At 42.3% G+C, this 20,673-nt stretch overlaps 1 protein-coding gene across 5 annotated transcripts in view; it reads right to left on the bottom strand.

Moving 5' to 3' along the window:
- Positions 1-3,839: 3,839 nt before the first annotated feature.
- KIAA1217 (KIAA1217 ortholog) overlaps positions 3,840-20,673 on the bottom strand; it is a 321,560-nt gene continuing 304,726 nt past the window's right edge. For 2 of the 5 annotated variants that reach the window (XM_065870852.1, XM_065870853.1), the window contains 2 exons: positions 5,044-5,166; positions 3,840-4,334 (listed from right to left, as the gene is read on the bottom strand). In XM_065870852.1, coding sequence (XP_065726924.1) covers positions 3,840-4,334; positions 5,044-5,166 — 618 coding nt within the window. Of the gene's footprint in view, positions 4,335-5,043; positions 5,167-5,689; positions 7,286-7,397; positions 7,476-11,552; positions 11,673-20,673 lie in introns of all 5 variants that reach the window. The other 3 variants (XM_065870849.1, XM_065870850.1, XM_065870851.1) reach the window with 3 other exon arrangements.

Here is a 20,673-nt window from a genome sequence, read left to right as displayed (position 1 = left end):
CTGGTGGCGCAGTGGTTAAGAATCCGCCTGCCAGTGCAGGGGACAAGGGTTCAAGCCCTGGTCCGGGAAGATCCCACATGCCATGGAGCAACTAAGCCCATGCACCACAACTACTGAGCCTGCGCTCTAAAGCCCGTGTGCCACAACTACTGAGCCTGAGTGCCTAGAGCCCGTGCTCTGAAACAAAGAGAAGCCACCGCAATGAAAAGTCCGCGCACCGCAATGAAGAGTAGCCCCTGCTCGCCGCAACCAGAGAAAGCCCACATTGCAGCAACAAAGACCCAATGCAGCCAAAAAATAAACTAAATAAATTTTAAAAATCAGGTGCTAAAGTAGTAGTAATATTTGTACTTTACATGAAGTCAAGTTAAATACTGGGAGGGGGCAAAAAATCATGATAAGCAGGTTCCTGAGATTTCTTACAGTCAGTTCATAATCTTGATATTATTTTCACTAGCTTTTCTCCTGATTTTTAAAATGAATACATATGGTGTAATGTTAGCTAGCATATTTCCCTCTAGACCAACAATATTTTTTAAAATTGAGAACTCAAAAAACCAAGAAAACCTAATGATAAAGGCATTTTATTTCTACTTTACTAATACTGGAAATTTAAAAAAGAAAGTAATAAGAGCCTGTCTGGTAAATGAGGGTGGTGGAAACTGTATCTGGTTTGCTTGCTGTCCGCCATGGAGAAGAGGGTCAGCAAGTTCCATGGGAAGGCACCATACTTGCAATGAATTTATCAGGAACTCACCAGGCATCATCCCAGAGCTTTCAGAAAAGCAGAGCTTAGGTTGCTTCCATGTCCTGGCAATTGTAAATAGAGCTGCAATGAACATTTTGGTACATGACTCTTTTTGAATTATGGTTTTCTCAGGGTATATGCCCAGTAGTGGGACTGCTGGGTCGTATGGTAGTTCTATATTTAGTTTTTTTTTTTAATTAATTAATTTTTGGCTGTGTTGGGTCTTCGTTTCTGTGTAAGGGCTTTCTCTAGTTGCGGCAAGCGGGGGCCACTCTTAATCACGGTGCACGGGCCTCTCTATCGCGGCCTCTCTTGTTGGGAGCACAGGCTCCAGACGCGCAGGCTCAGTAGTTGTGGCTCACGGGCCCAGTTGCTCCGCGGCATGTGGGATCTTCCCAGACCAGGGCTCGAACCCGTGTCCCCTGCATTGGCAGGCAGATTCTCAACCACTGCGCTACCAGGGAAGCCCCTGTATTTAGTTTTCTAAGGAACCTCCATACTATTCTCCACAGTGGCTATATCAATTTACATTCCCACCAACAGTGCAAGAGGGTTCCCTTTTCTCCACACCCTCTCCAGCATTTATTGTTTGTAGATTTTTTGATGATGGCCATTCTGACCCGTGTGAGTGATACCTCACTGTAGTTTTGATTTGCATTTCTCTAATGATTAATGATGTTGAGCATCTTTTCATGTGTTTGCTGGCCATCTGTATATCTTCTTTGGAGAAATGTCTATTTAGGTCTTCCACCCATTTTTGGATTGGGTTGTTTGTTTTATTGATATTGAGCTGCATGAGCTGCTTGCATATTTTGGAGATTAACCCTTTGTCAGTTGCTTCGTTTGCAAATATTTTCTCCCATTCTGAGGGTTGTCTTTTCATCTTGTTTATGGTTTCCCTTGCTGTGCAAAAGCTTTTAAGTTTCATTAGGTCCCATTTGTTTATTTTTGTTTTTATTTCCATTTCTCTAGGAGGTGGGCCAAAAAGGATCTTGCTGTGATTTATGTCATAGAGTGTTCTGCCTATGTTTTCCTCTAACAGTTTGATGGTATCTGGCCTTACATTTAGGTCTTTAATCCATTTTGAGTTTATTTTTGTGTATGGTGTTAGGGAGTGTTCTAGCTTCATTCTTTTACATGTAGCTGTCCAGTTTTCCCAGCACCACTTACTGAAGAGGCTGTCTTTTCTCCATTGTATATTCTTGCCTCCTTTATCAAAGATGAGGTGACCATATGTGCATGGGTTTCCATCAACAGATGAATGGATAAAGAAGATGTGGCACATATATACAATGGAATATTACTCAGCCATAAAAAGGAATGAAACTGAGTTATTGGTAGTGAGGTAGGTGGACCTAGAGACTGTCATACAGAGTGAAGTAAGTCAGAAAGAGAAAAACAAATACCATATGCTAACACACACATATATATTAAATCTAAAAAAGAAAAAATGGTCATGAAGAACCTAGGGGAAGGACAGGAATAAAGATGCAGACCTACTAGAGAACGGACTTGAGGATACGGGGAGGGGGAAGGGTAAGCTGGGACAAAGTGAGAGAGTGGCATGGACATAATATACACTACCAAACGTAAAATAGCTAGCTAGTGGGAAGCAGCCGCATAGCACAGGGCTATCAGCTCGGTGCTTTGTGACTGCCTGGAGGGGTGGGATAGGGAGGGTGGGAGGGAGGGAGACGCAAGAGGGAAGAGATATGGGGACGTATGTATATGTATAACTGATTCACTTTGTTATAAAGCAGAAGCTAACACACCACTGTAAAGCAATTATACTCCAATAGAGATGTTAAAAAGAAAAAAAGAAAAGCACAACTTTCAGAAAAGCAGTTTGCATCTGGTTACATGTTTACTTACCATGCCCTCAAAGCCAAAACCTTTTAACTTGGTAACGGTTGCGTTCTTTGACTAGGAAGTAGTTATAGGGACAAGGTACAAAAAATAATAAGCATGCAGCCCTTTATTTAGTTTTGCAAAGTCTCTGCTTATAGTTCTGTATATTACATAACTGTGTTATACAAATACATTTATTTACAAAAACACTCTAGCTGTGCAAACTTGTTGCTTTTTAAAAATGTCCAGGAAGTTCCATTTCTGCCCATCCCAAGATATATTTTTAAAGCATGCATAAAAATTAACTTTGGTGTGGGAAAACTACTCTATGTGCTGTCACATACAGTATTTTTGGTCTATTTATATATTTACAAAAATTGGTCAGTTTACAGAACCGTACAGAAGTGTACATTCTAAAATCCACAATGCAATCGTGTGGGTTACCAGGTCTCAGAAAACAAAGGAAGGATTTAGATACTGCAAAGAAAACAACCAGAGACTCCCAATATGTTAGAAAAGAGAAAAAAGAAAGAAACAGAACAAAACTAGCTTGCTTGGGCCGGCAAATTATTATACATAATTTTCATGGCAGTGCAGTAGGGTTGATCATTGCCTTCTACATGTGCCTCTGCGTTGGCTTGTGTAGAAGTTCATTGGCTTATTGTCTAGCATGCTACTTTCAAATGTACAATGCTACAGTATCAAAATGTTTTGGCAAAAAAGATCTCGAAAGGAACCATGAAGTTTTGACAAAAATAGAAATCTGTAATAAAGCTAAATAACACTAAAATAAAAGGAAATATTATAGTATCTGTTTTACAATTTGTATAGTCACACTTGTGTATTTCTCTGTTCACGTCTAGTCTCCGTAATGAAAAATATTTTTATACAAAACATACTAAAATTCTGGAATCATACATGTTTTACATGCTTCATACATTTTTTTCTTGTCTCACCACACCCTTCTCTCCTGCCATACTCTCTTTTGGTAACACATGCTTACTTCATTGAACAGGTATTGAATAGAGACAGTAAACACTATGTAATGATAACAGCGACAAAGTAAAAAAACAAACAAGCTTTACTGAAATCTATTAATCCAGTATTTAGCACATACTTAGCATTAAACCTCAAACAGTACAGCGATATGTTACATTCTCTTGTGAAAACACTTGTCGAAGACTGTTAAAAATTTTTTTTTTCTTAAATGCAACTCCGACTCGTGCCTAATAGGATTTGGCCTTTAAGAGGTTTCCTTTGCTGTGGACTGGGTGGCTTTGCTTGAACTTCCGCTCTGTGCCTTGTAGCTGGTGAGGCTAGGAGTATGGATGGTTCTGATGCTCTTGGCACCTTGATTCAGTGAAGCTGGGGAGGCAGGGGGGGGCAGGGAGGAGGAGAAGGAAGGAGGGGCTGCTCGGCCATTCTGAGTCTGCAGTGAGAATGAGAGATGGTGACCTTTACCTGTATGAGTGGGGCTCTGAAACTTCAAGGAGCCATTAGAGACAGAGGGGATGAGGGAGGCAGAGGGAGCAGATCGTCCTGTTTGGGGGCTGAGAGGGTTAGAAGGAACCGATGGTTTAGTAGCAGGTGGATTAGGGAAGTTAGAGCTGTCACCACTAGAAGAAGGCAGAGAACTGCTTTTCCCAGAGCTGGGAGAAAGGGCTGGAATCTTAGAAGCAGGTAAGGAGGGGAAAGTAGGCTTACAGTCCCCACCAGCTTTCTTAGCACTTCCATTAGCCTGCAAATAAAGATGGCAGGAGACAGTTTGTCAGAAAGCTGGTAACACCATCAATCCACAGGGTCTGGCAACACAGCCCTTCTGAGAGTCATTAAATCAAAGACACCAAACCAAACCAGTTCAAGGCCTGAGCTAAGTCTTGTCGTGCTGTACTGGACCTGGGAGAAACCCCCGAAGTGCAGAGCAGAGGGTGTACAGAACAGGGAAGAAGGAAGAAGAGTGTTTGTGAGAACAGGCACATCATTCTACTACCGTCTCCGGGCGCTGGGTGGAGACGTGAGGGTTGCGTGAGGGCTGTTACTGGGGCGGGGCTGAGGCATCGTGACGGAGTGTTAATGGGCCTCTAGTGCGATGCCGTCCACGTACACGTTAGTGCTGGTGACTTTCAGGGCAGCTTTGTCTGTCTCGGTTTCCCAAGGTGTTCTGATGAACCACTACACTCCCCCAAGGAAAGCCACCTGGCCCGCCACCTTGTGTTAACAGGTCAACTTTGGAGTCACAAAGTATAAGCTGTTTCACTGCGAGCATGCAAAAGAGTGGTGAGAAATTCAACAGAGGCTTTTAGACTCTCTTCATGCCCCCAGATCCAGGACGTGTACGTAAACCGTATCTTACAAAGAAAAATGCAATATTTGGTATAAACTAAGTCAGTGACTTGTTTCTTAAGTGCAAGAGCGTCCATCCAATATTGGGTTTAAGGTAAAACTACCTGACGATATTGGCGGGGGTCCTGCAGTTTGGACTGCTTGCCAGGTTTGTCCAGGCTTCCGGGTCTGTTCTTGGAACTCATGGGGATCGGCATCCTGCTCGTCTGAGGGGTTCCCGTGGGGCCCTGTGGGGAGAAGCAGCAAGGGGGGGGGAGAGAAAGGACACGTGTGAGCGGCTTACCCCCGAGGCCGCGCCACTGTCCACAGAGAAGCTCAACGCGAGAAGCCACAGCCCTACATGCAGGACAGATCTAGGAGACGGACACCAGGAGACACCACTGGGGTTAATTTGAAGAATCAAACAGAATAACACTGCTCCACTACCGATCAAACGGATTTTAATGTGAGTATCAGAGCAATCACTCCAACGGCAAATGGCTGACCCAGCATCCTTTGCGGTTTTCCCAACACCAGTCAGCAACAGAGGTAAAAACAGAATCAATTAGCTGTTAGACACCTAGTTGTTGTTGTTCTGAAGGCGAGGGAGAAAGTGTGAGAGGAAGGATCATTGCGAACAGACAACGAGACCAAACGAAACGAGCCACCTGAAAGGAAGCAAGTAAATCACAAGACACCTTTCGCTAATGGTGATTATGACAGATTTAAGAAAGCAGCTGGCTCTTTTCATTTTCCGTCAGACCAAGATACCTTACGTGAAGCTGAAGGTACAGACGAGGGGGGCTCTAGGGCAGTGGGAGCTTCATCCAGGACTAGCAAGGACTGGGGACAGGCCTCCTGGGCCACGTGGGATGAGCTTGCAACAGACTCTCTGTTGGAGGAACACGAGGTATCAACTAGGGCTTTGGGACTCATCTCACTGATCGTATTTTCCAGCTGTTTGATGGTCTGCTCCAGGCTGTCCAACGTCCTGTAGGTATTTTTTCTGATTTCATCAGTTCTCGAAATCGGAGCTGTGCTCTCCAGACTGGGCTGCTCTAGTCTCCTGAGCATACCTTTCGGGGTGTCTTCGGATCGAGACCCGCTGATCTCGAAGCGCTTGGCTTCTCTGTGCTGCTTCAAAGTGCCGTCCTCTTCCTCCTCTTCATAGACCACCACCTGCAACGTCTTCTTCCCCGTCTTGGTTCCCGTGCGAATGGCTTGCGTAAGAGCGGCGAGCTGCTTTTTCGGGAATTTGAATTTGAACTTTTTCTTGGGGCTTTCAAACTGGTCGTCGGTCGTGTCGCCCTGGCTTTCTGAACTTGGAGAATCGGCTGGGTTGAACTTGCTCTGCTCGGTTCTAGTCACTTCCTGTCCTCCTGATATTCCGGTCTCCGCTGAAAGGAAGTGCGGCTGGAATTCACTCTCAGCCTCCCGCCCTGCTCCGAGGTTGCCCGAGGCCCCCTCCTTAGGAAGCTTTTGGGAGATGTTACTCTGGACCGCAGTATCTCCATTCTCCTCCTCTTCCTCTATCTTCTCCTCTGTCATCATTCTCTCCAGTTCCTCGTCGCATTCCTCAAATATGGTTGAAAGTCTCTTGTATGCGGACCGGATGTCCATGGGTTCATCAAAAATGATGATCACGGGTTTCTTGTCCAGGCACACGACCGGCTCTTCGCTGTCAGTGCCTTCTTGCTGGGAAGCTGTCTCTTTTTTGGCGTCAATGTTGACCGTCTGTACATCTTGCCCCTGTTTGCTCACTATGTCGCGGACCTCCCCGCTGGAGAGAACTTGGACCGCGGTTTTGGTGATCATGAAGGCAATGCTGTCGGTGGTTGCACTCTCCTCGGTGGGAGAGCCTGCCGTTGACTCTCCATCCTCATCAGGCGTCACGTTAGCGGGCCTGGCTCCCTTCGGTCTTAGGACAACTTGGCCAAACTCTGTTAAGGGAACCTCTCGGTCTTGAGTTTTGACATCACGAATAGTCGATTCGGTTGATCTAGTGGGAGAGGGAAGGTGACACTTATCTGTATTTTCTTGTCCTTGCTGGATCACCCCCTTTGTCTTCCCATAATTCATCTTCTGATTCTCAGTGTCACATACAGGGTACGGCAGCCCTGAGATTTTAGGTCCTTTGTTGATTTCATCTTCTAAGGAACTAACGCCAGAGAAACTAGAATTGACCCTGGACACGTTTTTCTGGGAATAGTTTCTACCGTCTCTAAGTAAACTCTTAGTGGATATGGAACTTTCCTTCATTAAGATGTCAGTTTTGTATTCTGATGTTCTTGCTGCATCAGAAATACTATTCTCCATTCCTCTTTCCCATTTAGGATGGTCACTAGGTATGGAAGCCCCTGCGGTAACCTGGGAGGGAGAGTGGAGGAGGGAAACCACACATAGTGATCAGAAATGGATCTGCAAAGGAAGGGAATTAATCTGCATGGTATCAGTTGGAACACAGACCTGGTGGACTCACCTTCCAGGATTCCATTTGGGGGCCATTTTCATATTCAACATCAGATTTCCGTACGTCTTCGTGGAAAAATTCCAAATTCTGGTAGAATAGTGTAGGACATGTTACTCCACAAAACCACACCCCCCCAAAGTGGGCTACAACTAGATTGTTTCTTTAATTACACTTCAAAACATGCGGGCCAAGCACATTCGTTACACACCAGTCCAAAGCCTACAGCTCTGTTTACCTTGGGTGGCTTGGTTCTCCAACTTCCAAAAATGCCCTGTGTTTGCACAAGATGAAAATCTCAATTAGCAAAATATTTCAAGGATTTCAAATTTTGGTGGGAGGAGCAGTTAAGAGAATAAAGGGACCAGTTCTGGACCAACACACCTCCTCTTTTCAACATCTGATTGTGAGCTTAGCCGACTCTAAAACCAGAAGAGTGGCATGGCATCGTAGAAAGCACAATACATGAGCAGGCAGATTTTGACTCTAACCCGGATCTGCCACTTAACTGTGTTATTTTAGGCAAGTCATTTCACCTCCTTGGGCCTCAGTTTTCTTGCTTATAAACCAAGGAACTAGACCAGGAAAGTTTTCACGTCTCTGCCAACTAGTTATTTCATATTTCAGTCTCATCTCTGCTTCTTGTTTGGGGATTGTCCTATAACGACTCTGCATTGCTTGGGTATGGTACTTTGAGATGAAAAAAAACCATTTTTCCCTGGTCAAATCACAGATTTGAAAACATACTTGCAGTTTGTACTTAAACTTGCCAAGTAAAGTGTCAAAATGACCTTCACGCTAATCGTAGCCAAGATGATCAAATCCCAATTCAGAGTGACAGTGCTGCCAATGCTGCCAAGACGTCATCTAAACATTTACAAGACAGATACTTGAGGCTCAAGCGGTGACTGTGACAACATGATCCAGCTTTTCCTTGAAACAAGAATTTTTAATGTAATACCCATTAACAAAGACTCCAGCTTTCATCCATGAAGATCTGGGTACTCTACAATTTTTCTGCTTGGCCCTCTGGTGGTACAAACAAATCAAAACCCTTTAAAATGGTTTCTGTTTGACCTAGACATTTCAATTCTCATTTCTGGGTATTTATACCAAATAGGTAATCAGGTACAATATTTTAACTACATGATTCAGCTCTGGTTCTCTGTGTGCTCTGATGCCGAGGAAAGCTGCACTTCTGAGGTTCTCACCGAGAGATTCAGAAGGTAAGAGCCCAGCAGTGAGAACCAGGTATGGAGAATGCTCCACCAGGCACGGGTGTATCGGTAGCCTCGGGCCCTGCCACCATGCTACCACTAGCCATGCCTTGTCACTTCCAAGGCACTGCTGTCCTTTCTTCTGGCTGTAGGAGCCCAAGAGGAAGAGGTGATTAGAACAGGATGGGACACGATCCCAAGAAGCCTGTTGGGTTAAAGCAATGACAACACAACGAAGCGCAAGAACCCAGGCTCCACCAAAGACAGCCTAGAGCGATCCTGCGGCCTGGTTAAAACCAGAAAGAATGTCTGTACACGTTCAAGCAATAACGCACAGAGACAACAAAGTCAGCATTTATCACATGGAAATACGGCACAGGATCCAAGGTGCATGAGCCACCAGACACCTCCTGTTTAACTTCCCGTCAGCCGCATCAGGCCCCAAACAAGAGCAACGAGATTCAGCTGCTACAATGAGATTCAGTGGAACAATATCATCTCTTTGGTGGGATTTTAAATTTAGAATCAACAACGAATGCATCAAGTAAACGTTGCAAGAAGAAAAATAAATGAGGTTTCAGCTTAAGGTTTCAGCTCCAAACAGGGAGTCAGCGTATCATGCTAGGACCTGAGTGCGACTTTACCCTTGAGTCACAGGAGGAATTGCATCTGCAGGGCTACTGTTCTGCTGGCCTCATTGATTGGGGGGTTAGGGCTGGCATCTGTTCTGATTGGTCAGGGCCCGTGTCATACCCACTGTTAAATATTTCAAATGCCACCCAGCAATATACGTAATTTAAAACAGATCTACTAGCAGGAATCCTCCAATGGAAAGTCAGTAAGATAAAGATGTCAAGTGTAGGTTTCACATGACCCAGCATTTTTGGAAGTGGGCTAGAAAAGTGAAAGCCTGGATCAAAGTAAGGGCATCAGCTTTGTCCAGGGTAACTTGTTCACGGTCGTCATGTAATCTCACAACGATATCTTAGGTAGTCTTAGATAGTCAGGACTCTGCAGGAAAGGTAGTTAAGCCTCATTAATATCTGTTTTGGGGCCCCGAGGTTTGGGTTGTTCAGACAACTGGTGAAGCAGGGACCATATGCATTTGGGGAAGAAACCAAAATTGGAAACATAAGTTGTAGAAAAATTGCATAAAAGTAAGTACTAGACTAGCACTTCATAATAAGAGGAAAAAAACTTTAAGAAACATTTGAGTTACAGAAGGGTAGATGAATAGCCCAGGAAGAGGTTAATAATGACAATACTTTGGGGACAGGTCTGATAGTCACGGTTATTAAGTAGATCCGTCTACTGAGTATAATTATCCAGAAAAAGCATCTGTAATTAAACCTAGTGTTTAATGCCCTGGTGTTGGGCATTCAGTACAGACCTGCTTAGTATCTGATGGACCCTTGATTGAGATCAGTGTGATCGATGGAATATGGATTTCTAATTGCAGGGCAAGAAACCCCATGCAGCTTTTTAGCAAATTAGCAAAATTCTACAATGAGATGATGATTGTATCCAGAGGGATCTTCGAGAAGCTCCGGGCCAGTGTTTAAAAGAAACGGTCACACTGGCCCAAGTACAGCACATAACTCAGGACCTGCCAGGACCTTCTGTGAATTGGCTTTAATAAGGCCACAGAAGGAAAGTCCACAGACTGAAGAAGCAACGTATTTCCAGTGTGATAATTATGGGTTCAATTCCCATTAATAGGAGGCTTCCCTCACAAGAAGGATTTATCCAGACAGTCTCCTAATCTCCCCCGTGCCTAGAGAGCCCCCATCCCCATTGCCTGGTTAACAGCTCCACTTGCCAGATCCGTGGCTGGCGGAGTTTACACAAGGGCTCTGGGAAAGCTGGGAGCCGGGGGGGAGCAGGTCAGCCTCTGTGGGGGGCTGCACGGCTGAGAGCTGTAAGCCCCAGGACTGCATCTCTTGAAGGACTGTGCTAGAATAGCCCTCCGATTGTGTGATCCTGTATCTCTTTCACTGAGCTTACTTATTCCTGCACTGAGGTACCTATGCGGAGTGACTACTGGGCTATATATTATGGCTGATTTGTTTGACTTTATTTAAAGGACGCTAGAACCTTTGAATTCTAAGATACAAGTTCCTGGCACAAAATGTTAAGGCTTGAGTTGGTCATGATAAGCTTTTTACCCTGAAATTTAGACAGAGGCTTCATTTAAATAAGATGGCTCTATTTCCAAAAATCACAAAAGCTCTAGATTCAACTTACAAAGTTGAAGTTCAAATATGCAGGTTAATCTCCTCTCCTTAAAGTTCTATGTCATGACAGTGACCTCTGTTTCAGAGCCTGGACGTCTGTTTGGAAGCCATGAGAATGCCACAAAGTTTAGTGGCACTAAAACGATACTGAACTTACTGCCTTGGCAGGTACACTTTGAGAATTTCTAAGAGTAACAAAAACTCTGTTTGGCATCCTCGAACATGTGTGCAAATACATGTGTGTATGTTTCCATGGATACGCCTGCGGATGGCAGATAGACAGCTCTGCTATGCATTCTCTTCCTGGAATCTAAAGCTTTCACCTACTTTTAACGTAGATGTCTTTGGTCCAGAAGACATGATACAAATTAGAAAAACTGCTACCTACTTGGTTGATGTTTGCATTTGTTCCACCAGCATTGTTCTAGAAAATCTTGAAAGGTGTATGTATATCTTTGGTTTGGGAAGATAATGCCTGAATTCTGCATAAACTGTTGTGTGCTGTGCACAGGAAGGAACACAGCGTCCGCTCAGGAAACCTGAGCCAGAGATCTCTGGTGAAACCCCAAGCTGTGTCTCCATTAGTTTAAAAAAGAAAAAAAGAAGGGTGAGGAAGAAAGAGAAGGTACAGAAGCTCAAGCACAGAGCAGTATTAGTGTCAGAGCAAGGAAAGAAGGACGGCCCGCCGGGTGGCCAACGTGTAATTGCCACGTTACCTTCTTCTCCTTGGGGAGGGCTGTGGCCCCCGGCCTAGTGTCTTTAACGTGACTGTCAGCCCGGGACTGCTCAGCGTGACTGTTTGAATTTACATCCATAAAGGAACACTTCTGGAATGCCTAAGGAATTAAAACACTGAGTTAACAGGGATCCGAGTGCAGCAAGGAGGTCAGAGGGAACAGGCAGGGAATCCAGAGGATCTCCCGGTCGAGACCCCGGCCTGGTCCTACATGCGGGTCACGCCAGGGCGTCAGCGCCCTGCAAACCGGCTCCCCATCTGACCTCAGGTCAGCAAAGCCCGGGCCAAAGGCTTCCTTATTTTCTGGTCCAGGCTAAGATTAAATGGATAGAGCCTTTGAAAAGAACGCCCCTTCTTCCTGTCCGGGTGAACCTGATTTGCATTTAGTAGGGCTTCTTTTAAAGGGCTTTGACCTTTAAAAAATGCTGAATACGTAAATGAATTAAGAAGCTGTCTTTTTTTCCTCTTCATTATAGAGGGGCACAAGATATCGCAAACCATTAAACCTTAAAAGGAAAGAAATCCTGAACAATTCGCTGTCTGCAGTAGCAACATACCGCTGCGCCCTGGGTAGTTCTGACTCACGTAGAATAAAGCAAGCTCTTCAGCACGCAAGAGACCCTGAGCGGCCTGGGAGCTGCCTGACCCCCAAAGACTTGTCTCTGAAAACTAATGATGGATCGTAGTTATACGAGCCCAGGGCCACTCCTGTGAACACTGAGTGAGGGAGGTCGGTTCTCAGAGAGAAAGCATCTGCTGTGTCTATAGGGCAGAAAAGAAGTGACAATATATATGATCGCGAGAGCAGGAGAGACGGTAACCCAAGCAGCAAAATGTCCTGAAATCGGTGATTCTCAATCAGGCTACATGACACCCAGTTGAAAAAAAATACTGTTACCCAGGCCTCACCCAGAGCATAATTAAATCAGACTCTCTGGGCTGTAGGATTTTTTTTTTTTTTTAACTCCTCAAATTATTCTAATGTGCAGGCAGGATTAAAGAGCAGTTACTGAAGTGAATAATTTCAACTGATCGCCTCGTATCTCCTTAATGTCAAATACTGTCATTTGGAAATAACTGCAGGCACAAAGAATACCTCACGCTTTCCCCAGGTGAACATTCCAGCACAGGTTTTAAAATACTAGCGGAGCGGATGCCTGGGACCTTCCCCGGCCTGCTCTTCCCTCGCTCTGCTGGCTCCCAGTTCCCTCCTTAGACACCCACCCAGTTCTCGTGGGCCCTGGAGGTGCCCGGGGCTCTGCTTGCTAAGGCCACTCGGCATTTCCGTTGGGCTGTTAGACCCTGGACTCGGGAGCTTGTGGATTCTTCTGATGCCTGGTGACGCAGAGCAGGAAAGCTGTTCCACGATTACACTCGGGGCAGGCGGGGTGGGTGGGTGGCGGTGCTGCAGCTGCTCCTTCCTGCCTCAGAGGGGCTGGCGGGTGGGGGAGGCGTCCGACTCGAGAGCCTGCAAAGGCTCCAGCATGGCCGCTGGCCGACTCTTCGATGCAGCAGGCTGGCTAATGAGGTTTGGTTACCTTAGGGTCAGAGTACTTCACTCACCACTGTTACCTGACCACCAATAACATAACAAGAAGCCAGATACTCTGCCTTTGTAAAGCTTTCAGTCAAAGGAAGCATCGAAGATACTAGCTTTCAATGGAGGGAGATATCCTCAAGTGACGGGCTCTAAGTGGCTGGAACAAAAATTACTTCTCTCGGGGGCTAGTGCAGGATTATTCACAAGCTTAAAAGCCTCACTTCTTTGATCATTAGTGCTTGTTGTTCACCCTTCACAAATGAGAAGCTATCTAGTGCTTAGTCATCCATTTGAAACAAACCAGGTCATGATTTATTTATACCATGATTTATTTAGTATTTATACCATACTTTAATATTGGAGTATAACTGATTTACAATGTTGTGTTAGTTTCAGGTGTACAGCAAAGTGACTCAGTTACACGTATACCTATTTTTCAAATTCTTTTCCCATTTAAGTTATTACAGAATATTGAGTAGAGTTCCCTATGCTATACAGTAGGTCCTTGTTGTTTATTTTATATATAGTAGTGTGTATATGTTAATCCAAAACTCCTAATTAATCCCTCCCCTGCCGCCACCTTTTCCCTTTGGCAGCCGTAAATTTATTTTCTTAGTCTGTGAGTCTGTTGCTGTTTTGTATCGTTTGTATCGTTTATTTATGTTTTTGATTCCACATATAAGTGGTACCATATGGTATTTGTCTTTGTCTGAGTTACTTCACTTAGTATGATAATCTCTAGGTCCATCCATGTTCTGCAAGTGGCATTATTTCATTCTTTTTTTATGGCTGAGTAATATTCCATTGTATATAGGTACCACATCTTCTTTATCCATTCATATGTCCATGGACATTTAGGTTGCTTCCATGACTTGGCTATTATAAATAGTGTTGCTATGAACATTGGGATGCACGTATCTTTTTGAATTATGGTTTTCTCCAGATATATGCCCAGTAGTGGGACTGCTGGGTAGTATGGTAGTTCTATTTTTAGTTTTTTATGGACCTCCATACTGTTCTCCATAGTGGCTGTATCAATTTACATTCCCACCAACAGTGTAGGAGGGTTCCCTTTTCTCCACACCATCTCCAGCGCTTATTGTTTTGTAGACTTTTTGATGATGGCCATTCTGACTGGTGTGAGGTGATACCTTATTGTAATTCTGATTTGCATTTCTCTAATAATTAGGAATGTTGAGCATCTTTTCATGTGCTTTTGGCCATCTATATGTCTTCTTTGGAGAAATGTCTATTTAGATCTTCTGCCCATTGTTTTTTTTCTTTTAATAAATGTAGAGTTTACAATAAATACTATTATGTGTTCATTAATCTTTATTAAGACATCACTAATAATTAATCAATTAAAGAAAATAACTACTTGTTGGAGAAAGAAAGCAACAGTAAATACCCTGGTGGGATTTTGGAATTTTTTTTTGTGTGTGTGTGATATCAGGATATTTGTCTTTCTCTGTCTGACTTACTTCACTTAATATGATAATCTCTATGTCCATCCATGTTGCTGCAAAAGGCATTATTTCATTCTTTTTAATGTTTCTGCCCATTTTTTGATTGAGCTGGTTTTTTTTTTTTTGATAGTGAGCTGCATGAGCTGTTTATATATTTTGGAGATTAATCCCTTGTTGGTTGCTTCGTTTGCAAATATTTTCTCCCATTCTGTAGGTTGTCTTTTCATTTTGTTTATGGTTTCCTTTGCTGTGCAAAAGCTTTTAAGTTTAATTAGGTTCCATTTGTTTATTCTTGTTTTTATTTTCATTACTCTAGGAGGTGAATCCAAAAAGATATTGCTACAATTTGTGTCAGAGTGTTCTGCCTATGTTCTCCTCTAAGGGTTTTATAGTATCCAGTGTTACATTTAGGTCTTTAATCCATTTTAAATATATTTTTGTGTGTGGTGTAAGAGAATGTTCTAATTTCATTATCTTACATGTAGCTGTCTAGTTTTCCCAGCACCACTTATTGAAGAGGCTGTCTTTTCTCCATTGTATATTCTTGCCTCCTTGGTTGAAGATTAACTGACCATAGGTGCATGGGTTTATTTCTGGGCTTTCTATCCTGTTCCATTGATCTACTGAATGTATTTCTCGTTTTGTGCCAGCACCATACTGTTTTGATTACTGTAGCTCTGTAGTACTGTCTGAAGTCAGGGAGCCTGATGCCTCCAGCTCCATTTTTCTTTCTCAAGCTTGCGTTGACTATTCAGGGTCTTTTGTATTTCCATATAAATTAAAGAATTTTTTTTTGTTCTGTGAAAAATGCCATTGGTAGTTGGATAGGGATTGCATTGAATCTGGAGATTGGCTTGGGTAGTATAGTCATTTTGAGAATACTGATTCTTCCAATCCAAGAACATGGTATATCCTTCCATCTGTTTGCATCATCTTCGATTTCTTTCATCAGCGTCTTATAGTTTTCAGAGTACAGGTCTTTTGCCTCCTTGGGTAGGTTTATTTCTAGGTATTTAATTCTTTTTGATGCGATGGTAAATGGGATTGTTTCCTTCATTTCTTTTTCTGATCTTTCATTGTTAGTGTATAGGAATGCAACAGATTTCTGTGTATTAATTTTATGTCCTGCAACTTTACTGAATTCATCGATGAGCTCTGATAGTTTTCAGGCAGCATCTTTAGGATTTTCGGTGTATAGTGTCATGTCATCTACAGACAGTGACAGTATTACTTCTTCTTTTCCAATTTGGATTCCTTTCATTTCTTTTTCTTCTCTGATTGCCATGGCTAGGACTTCTAAGACTACGTTGAATGAAAGTGGCGAGTGTGAACATCCGTGTCTTGTTCCTGATCTTAGAGGAAATGCTTTCAGCTTTTCACTGTTGACGTTAGCTGTGGGTTTGTCATATATGGCCTTTATTATGTTGAGGTAGGTTCCCTCTATGCCCACTTTCTGGAGAGTTTTTATCATAAATCGGTGTTGAATTTTGTTGAAAGCTTTTTCTGCATCTATTGAGATGATCACATGGTTTTTATTCTTCAATTTGTTAATGTGGTGTATCACACTGATTGATTTGCAGATATTGAAAAATTCTTGCATCCCTGGGATAAATCCCACTTGATCATGGTGTATGATCCTTTTAATGCATTGTCGTATTTGGTGTGCTAGCATTCTGTTGAGGATTTTTGCGTCTGTGTTCATCAGTTTTCTCTTTTAGTGATACCTCTGTCTGGTTTCGGTATCAGGGTGATAGTGGCCACAAAGAACGAGTTTGGGAGCATTCCTTCCTCTGCAATCTTTTGGAATAGTTTGAGAAGGACAGGTGTTAACTCTTCTCTAAATGTTTGATAGAATTTGCCTGTGAAACCATCTGGTCCTGGATATTTGTGTGTTGGGAGTTTTTAAATCACAGTTTCGATTTCAGTACTTGTGACTGGTCTGTTCATATTTTCTATTTCTTCCTGGTTCAGTCTTGGGAGATTGTACCTTTCTAAGAATTTGTCCATTTCTTCTAGGTTGTCCATTTTATTGGCATATAGTTGCTTGTAGTAATCTCTTATTATCCTTTGTATTTCTGTAGTGTCCGTTGTAACTTCTCCTTTTTCACTTCTAATTTTGTTGGTTTGAGCCCTCTCCCTTTTTTTCTTGATGAGTCTGGCTAAAGGTTTATCAATCTGTTTATCTTTTCAGAGAACCAACTTTTAGTTTCATTGATCTTTTCTATTGCTTTCTTTGTCTCTATTTCATTTATTTCTGCTCTGAGCTTTATGATTTTTTTCCTTCTACTAACTTTGGGTTTTGTCTGTTCTTTTTCTAGTTGTTTTAGGTGTAAGGTTATGTTGTCTGAGAGTTTTGTTTCCTGAGGTAAGATTATATTGCTATATACTTCCCCTTTGAACTGCTTTTGCTATGTCTCATAGGTTTTGCATTGTCCTGTTTTCATTTTCATGTCTCTAGGTATTTTTTTAAAAACATCTTTATTGGAGTGTAATTGCTTTACAATGGTGTGTTAGTTTCTGCTTTATAACAAAGTGAATCAGCTATACGTATACATATATCCCCTTATCTCTTCCCTCTTGCATCTCCCTCCCTCCCACCCTCCCTATCCCACCCCTCTAGGTGGTCACAAAGCACCTAGCTGATCGCCCTGTGCTATGCAGCTGCTTCCCACTAGCTATAGGTTTGACATTTGGTAGTGTATATATGTCCATGAAACTCTCTCACTTTGTCCCAGCTTACCCTTCCCCCTCCCCGTGTCCTCAAGTCCATTCTCTAGTAGGTCTGTGTCTTTATTCCTGTCCTACCCCTAGGTTCTTCATGCCTTTTTTTTTTTTTAGATTCCATATGTGTTAAAATACAGTATTTGTCTTTCTCTTTACGACTTACTACACTCTGTATGACAGACTCTAGGTCCACCAACCTCACTACAAATAACAATTTCGTTTCTTTTTATGACTAATATTCTATTGTATATATGTGCCGCATCTTCTTTATCCATTCATCTGTCGATGGACACTTAGGTTGCATCCATGTCCTGGCTACTGTAAATAGAGCTGCAATGAACATTGTGGTATGTGACTCTTTTTGAATTATGGTTTTCTCAGGGTATATGCCCAGTAGTGGGATTGCTGGGTCGTATGGTGGTTCTATTTTCAGCTTTTTAAGGAATCTCCATACTGTTCTCCATAGTGGCGGTATCAATTTACATTCCCACCAACAGTGCAAGAGGGTTCCCTTTTCTTCACACCCTCTCCAGGATTTACTGTTTGTAGATTTTTTTTTTTTTTAAACATCTTTATTGGGGTATAATTGCTTTACAATGGTGTGTTAGTTTCTGCTTTATAACAAAGTGAATCAGTTATACATATACATATGTTCCCATATGTCTTCCCTCTTGCGTCTCCCTCCCTCCCACTCTCCCTATCCCACCCCTCCAGGCTGTCACAAAGCACCGAGCTAATATCCCTGTGCCTTGCGGCTGCTTCCCCCTAGCTATCTACCTTACATTTGGTAGTGTATATATGTCCATGCCTCTCTCTCGCTTTGTCACAGCTTACCCTTCCCCCTCCCCATATCCTCAAGTCCGTTCTCCAGTAGGTCTGCATCTTTATTCCTGTCTTACCCCTAGGTTCTTCATGACATTTTTTTTCCCTTAAATTCCATATATATGTGTTAGCATACGGTTATTTGTCTTTTTCTTTCTGACTTACTTCACTCTGTATGACAGACTCTAGGTCTATCCATCTCATTACAAATAGCTCAATTTCATTTCTTTTTAAGGCTGAGTAATATTCCATTGTGTATATGTGCCACATCTTCTTTATCCATTCATCCGACGATGGGCGCTTAGGTTGTTTCCATCTCCGGGCTATTGTAAATAGAGCTGCAATGAACATTTTGGTACGTGACTCTTTTTGAATTTTGGTTTTCTCAGGGTATATGCCCAGTAGTGGGATTGCTGGGTCATATGGTAATTCTATTTGTAGTTTTTTAAGGAACCTCCATACTGTTCTCCACAGTGGCTGAACCAATTCACATTCCCACCAACAGTGCAAGAGGGTTCCCTTTTCTCCACACCCTCTCCAGCATTTATTGTTTCTAGATTTTTTGATGATGGCCATTCTGACTGGTGTGAGATGATATCTCATTGTAGTTTTGATTTGCATTTCTCTAATGATTAATGATGTTGAGCATTCTTTCATGTGTCTGTTGGCAATCTGTATATCTTCTTCAGAGAAACGTCTATTTCTGCCCATTTTTGGATTGGGTTGTTTTTTCTAGGTATTTTTTGATTTCCTCTGATTTCTTCAGTGATCCATTGGTTGTTTAGTAGCATATTGTTTGGCCTCCGCATGTTTGTGGTTTTTCTTTCTTTTCCTTGTAGTTGATTTCTAACCTCATAGCACTGTGGTCAGAAAAGATGCTTGATACAATTTCAATTTTCTTAAATTTACCAAGGCTCGCTTTGTGGTCCAGTGTGTGATCCTGGAAAATGTTCTGCGTGCACTTGAAAAGAATGTGTATTCTGCTGCTTTTGAATGGAATGCTCTATAAATACCAATTAAGTCCATCTGCTCTAATGTGTCATTTACGGCTTGTGTGTCCTTATTGATTTTCTGTCTGGATGATCTGTCCATTGCTGTAAGTAGGGTGTTAGAGTCCCCCACTATTATTGTGTTACTGCTGAATTCTCCTTTTATGGCTGTTAGCATTTGCCTTATCTATGGAGATGCTCCTATGTTGGGTGCATATATATTTACAATTGTTATAGCTTCTTCTTGGATTGATCCCTTGATCATTATGTAGTGTCCTTCTTTGTCTCTTGTAACAGTCCTTTAAAGTCTATTTTGTCTGATATGAGAATTGCTACTCCAGCTTTCTTTTGATTTCCATTTCCATGGAATACCTTTTTCCATCCCCTCAGTCTCAGTCTGTATGTGTCCCTAGATCTGAAGTGGGTCTCTTGCAGACAACATAGATAAGGGTCTTGTTTTTGTATCCATTCAGCCAGTCTGTATCTTTTGTTTGGAGCATTTAATTTGTTTACATTTAAGGTAATTATAGATATGTATATTCTTACTGTCATTTTGTTAATTGTTTTGGGTTTTTGTAGGTCTTTTCTCTTCCCTTCCTTTTGCTCTCTTGTGATTTGATGACTAACGTTAGTGTTGTGTTTAGATTCCTTTTTCTTTTTTGTGTGTGTTGTAGATTTTCAGTTTGCGGTTACTATGAGGTTTTGATATAGCAGTCTGTATAATATATATGAGTGTTTTTAAGTTGCTGGTCTTTTAATTTCAAATGTATTTCTAGTATCCTGCACTTGTACTCTCCTCTTCTCACGACTGCTGGTTTTGATATCACGTTTGTGTGTGAATGATTTCCTGCCTTTACTGGTGAGCTTTCCCATTTGTAATTTTCCTGTTTCTAGTTGTGGCCTTTTCTTTTTCACCTAGAGAAGTTCATTTAGCATTTGTTACAAAGCTGGTCTAGTGGTGCTGAATTCTCTTAGCTTTTGCTTGTCTGTAAAGTTTTTAATTTCTCCATCGAACCTGAATGAGATCCTTGCTGGTAGAGTAATCTTGGTTGTAGGTTTTTCCCTTTCATCACTTTAAAATATTGATATATCATGCCACTTCTTTATAGCCTGCAGAGTTTCTGCTGAAAAAATCAGTTTATAACCTTATGGGGATTCCATTGTATGTTACTTGTTGCTTTTTCCCTTGTTGCATTTAGTATTTTCTCTTTGTCTTTAATGTGTGTCTTGGTGTGTGCTCCTCCTTGGGTTTATCCTGCCTGGGACTCTGTGCTTCCTGGACTTGGGTGACTGTTTCCTTTCCCATGTTAGAGAGGTTTTTAGCTATTCTCTCTTCAAATATTTTCTCGGGCCCTTTCTCTCTCTTCTCCTTCAGGGACCCCTATAATGCAAATGTTGGTGCACCTAATGTTGTCCCAGAGGTCTCTGAAACTGCCTTCATTTCTTTTCATTCTTTATTCTATTCTGCAGCACTGATTTCCACCATTCTGTCTTCCAGCTCACTTATCCGTTCTTCTGTCTCATTTATTCTGCTATTGATTCTTTCTAGGCTATTTTTCA

Source organism: Phocoena phocoena, chromosome 2, assembly GCF_963924675.1.
Source record: "Phocoena phocoena chromosome 2, mPhoPho1.1, whole genome shotgun sequence".
NCBI classification, from domain to species: domain Eukaryota; kingdom Metazoa; phylum Chordata; class Mammalia; order Artiodactyla; family Phocoenidae; genus Phocoena; species Phocoena phocoena.
The sequence above is the reverse complement of the archived record's forward strand: the minus strand, read 5'-3'. Positions and strand labels throughout refer to the sequence as shown.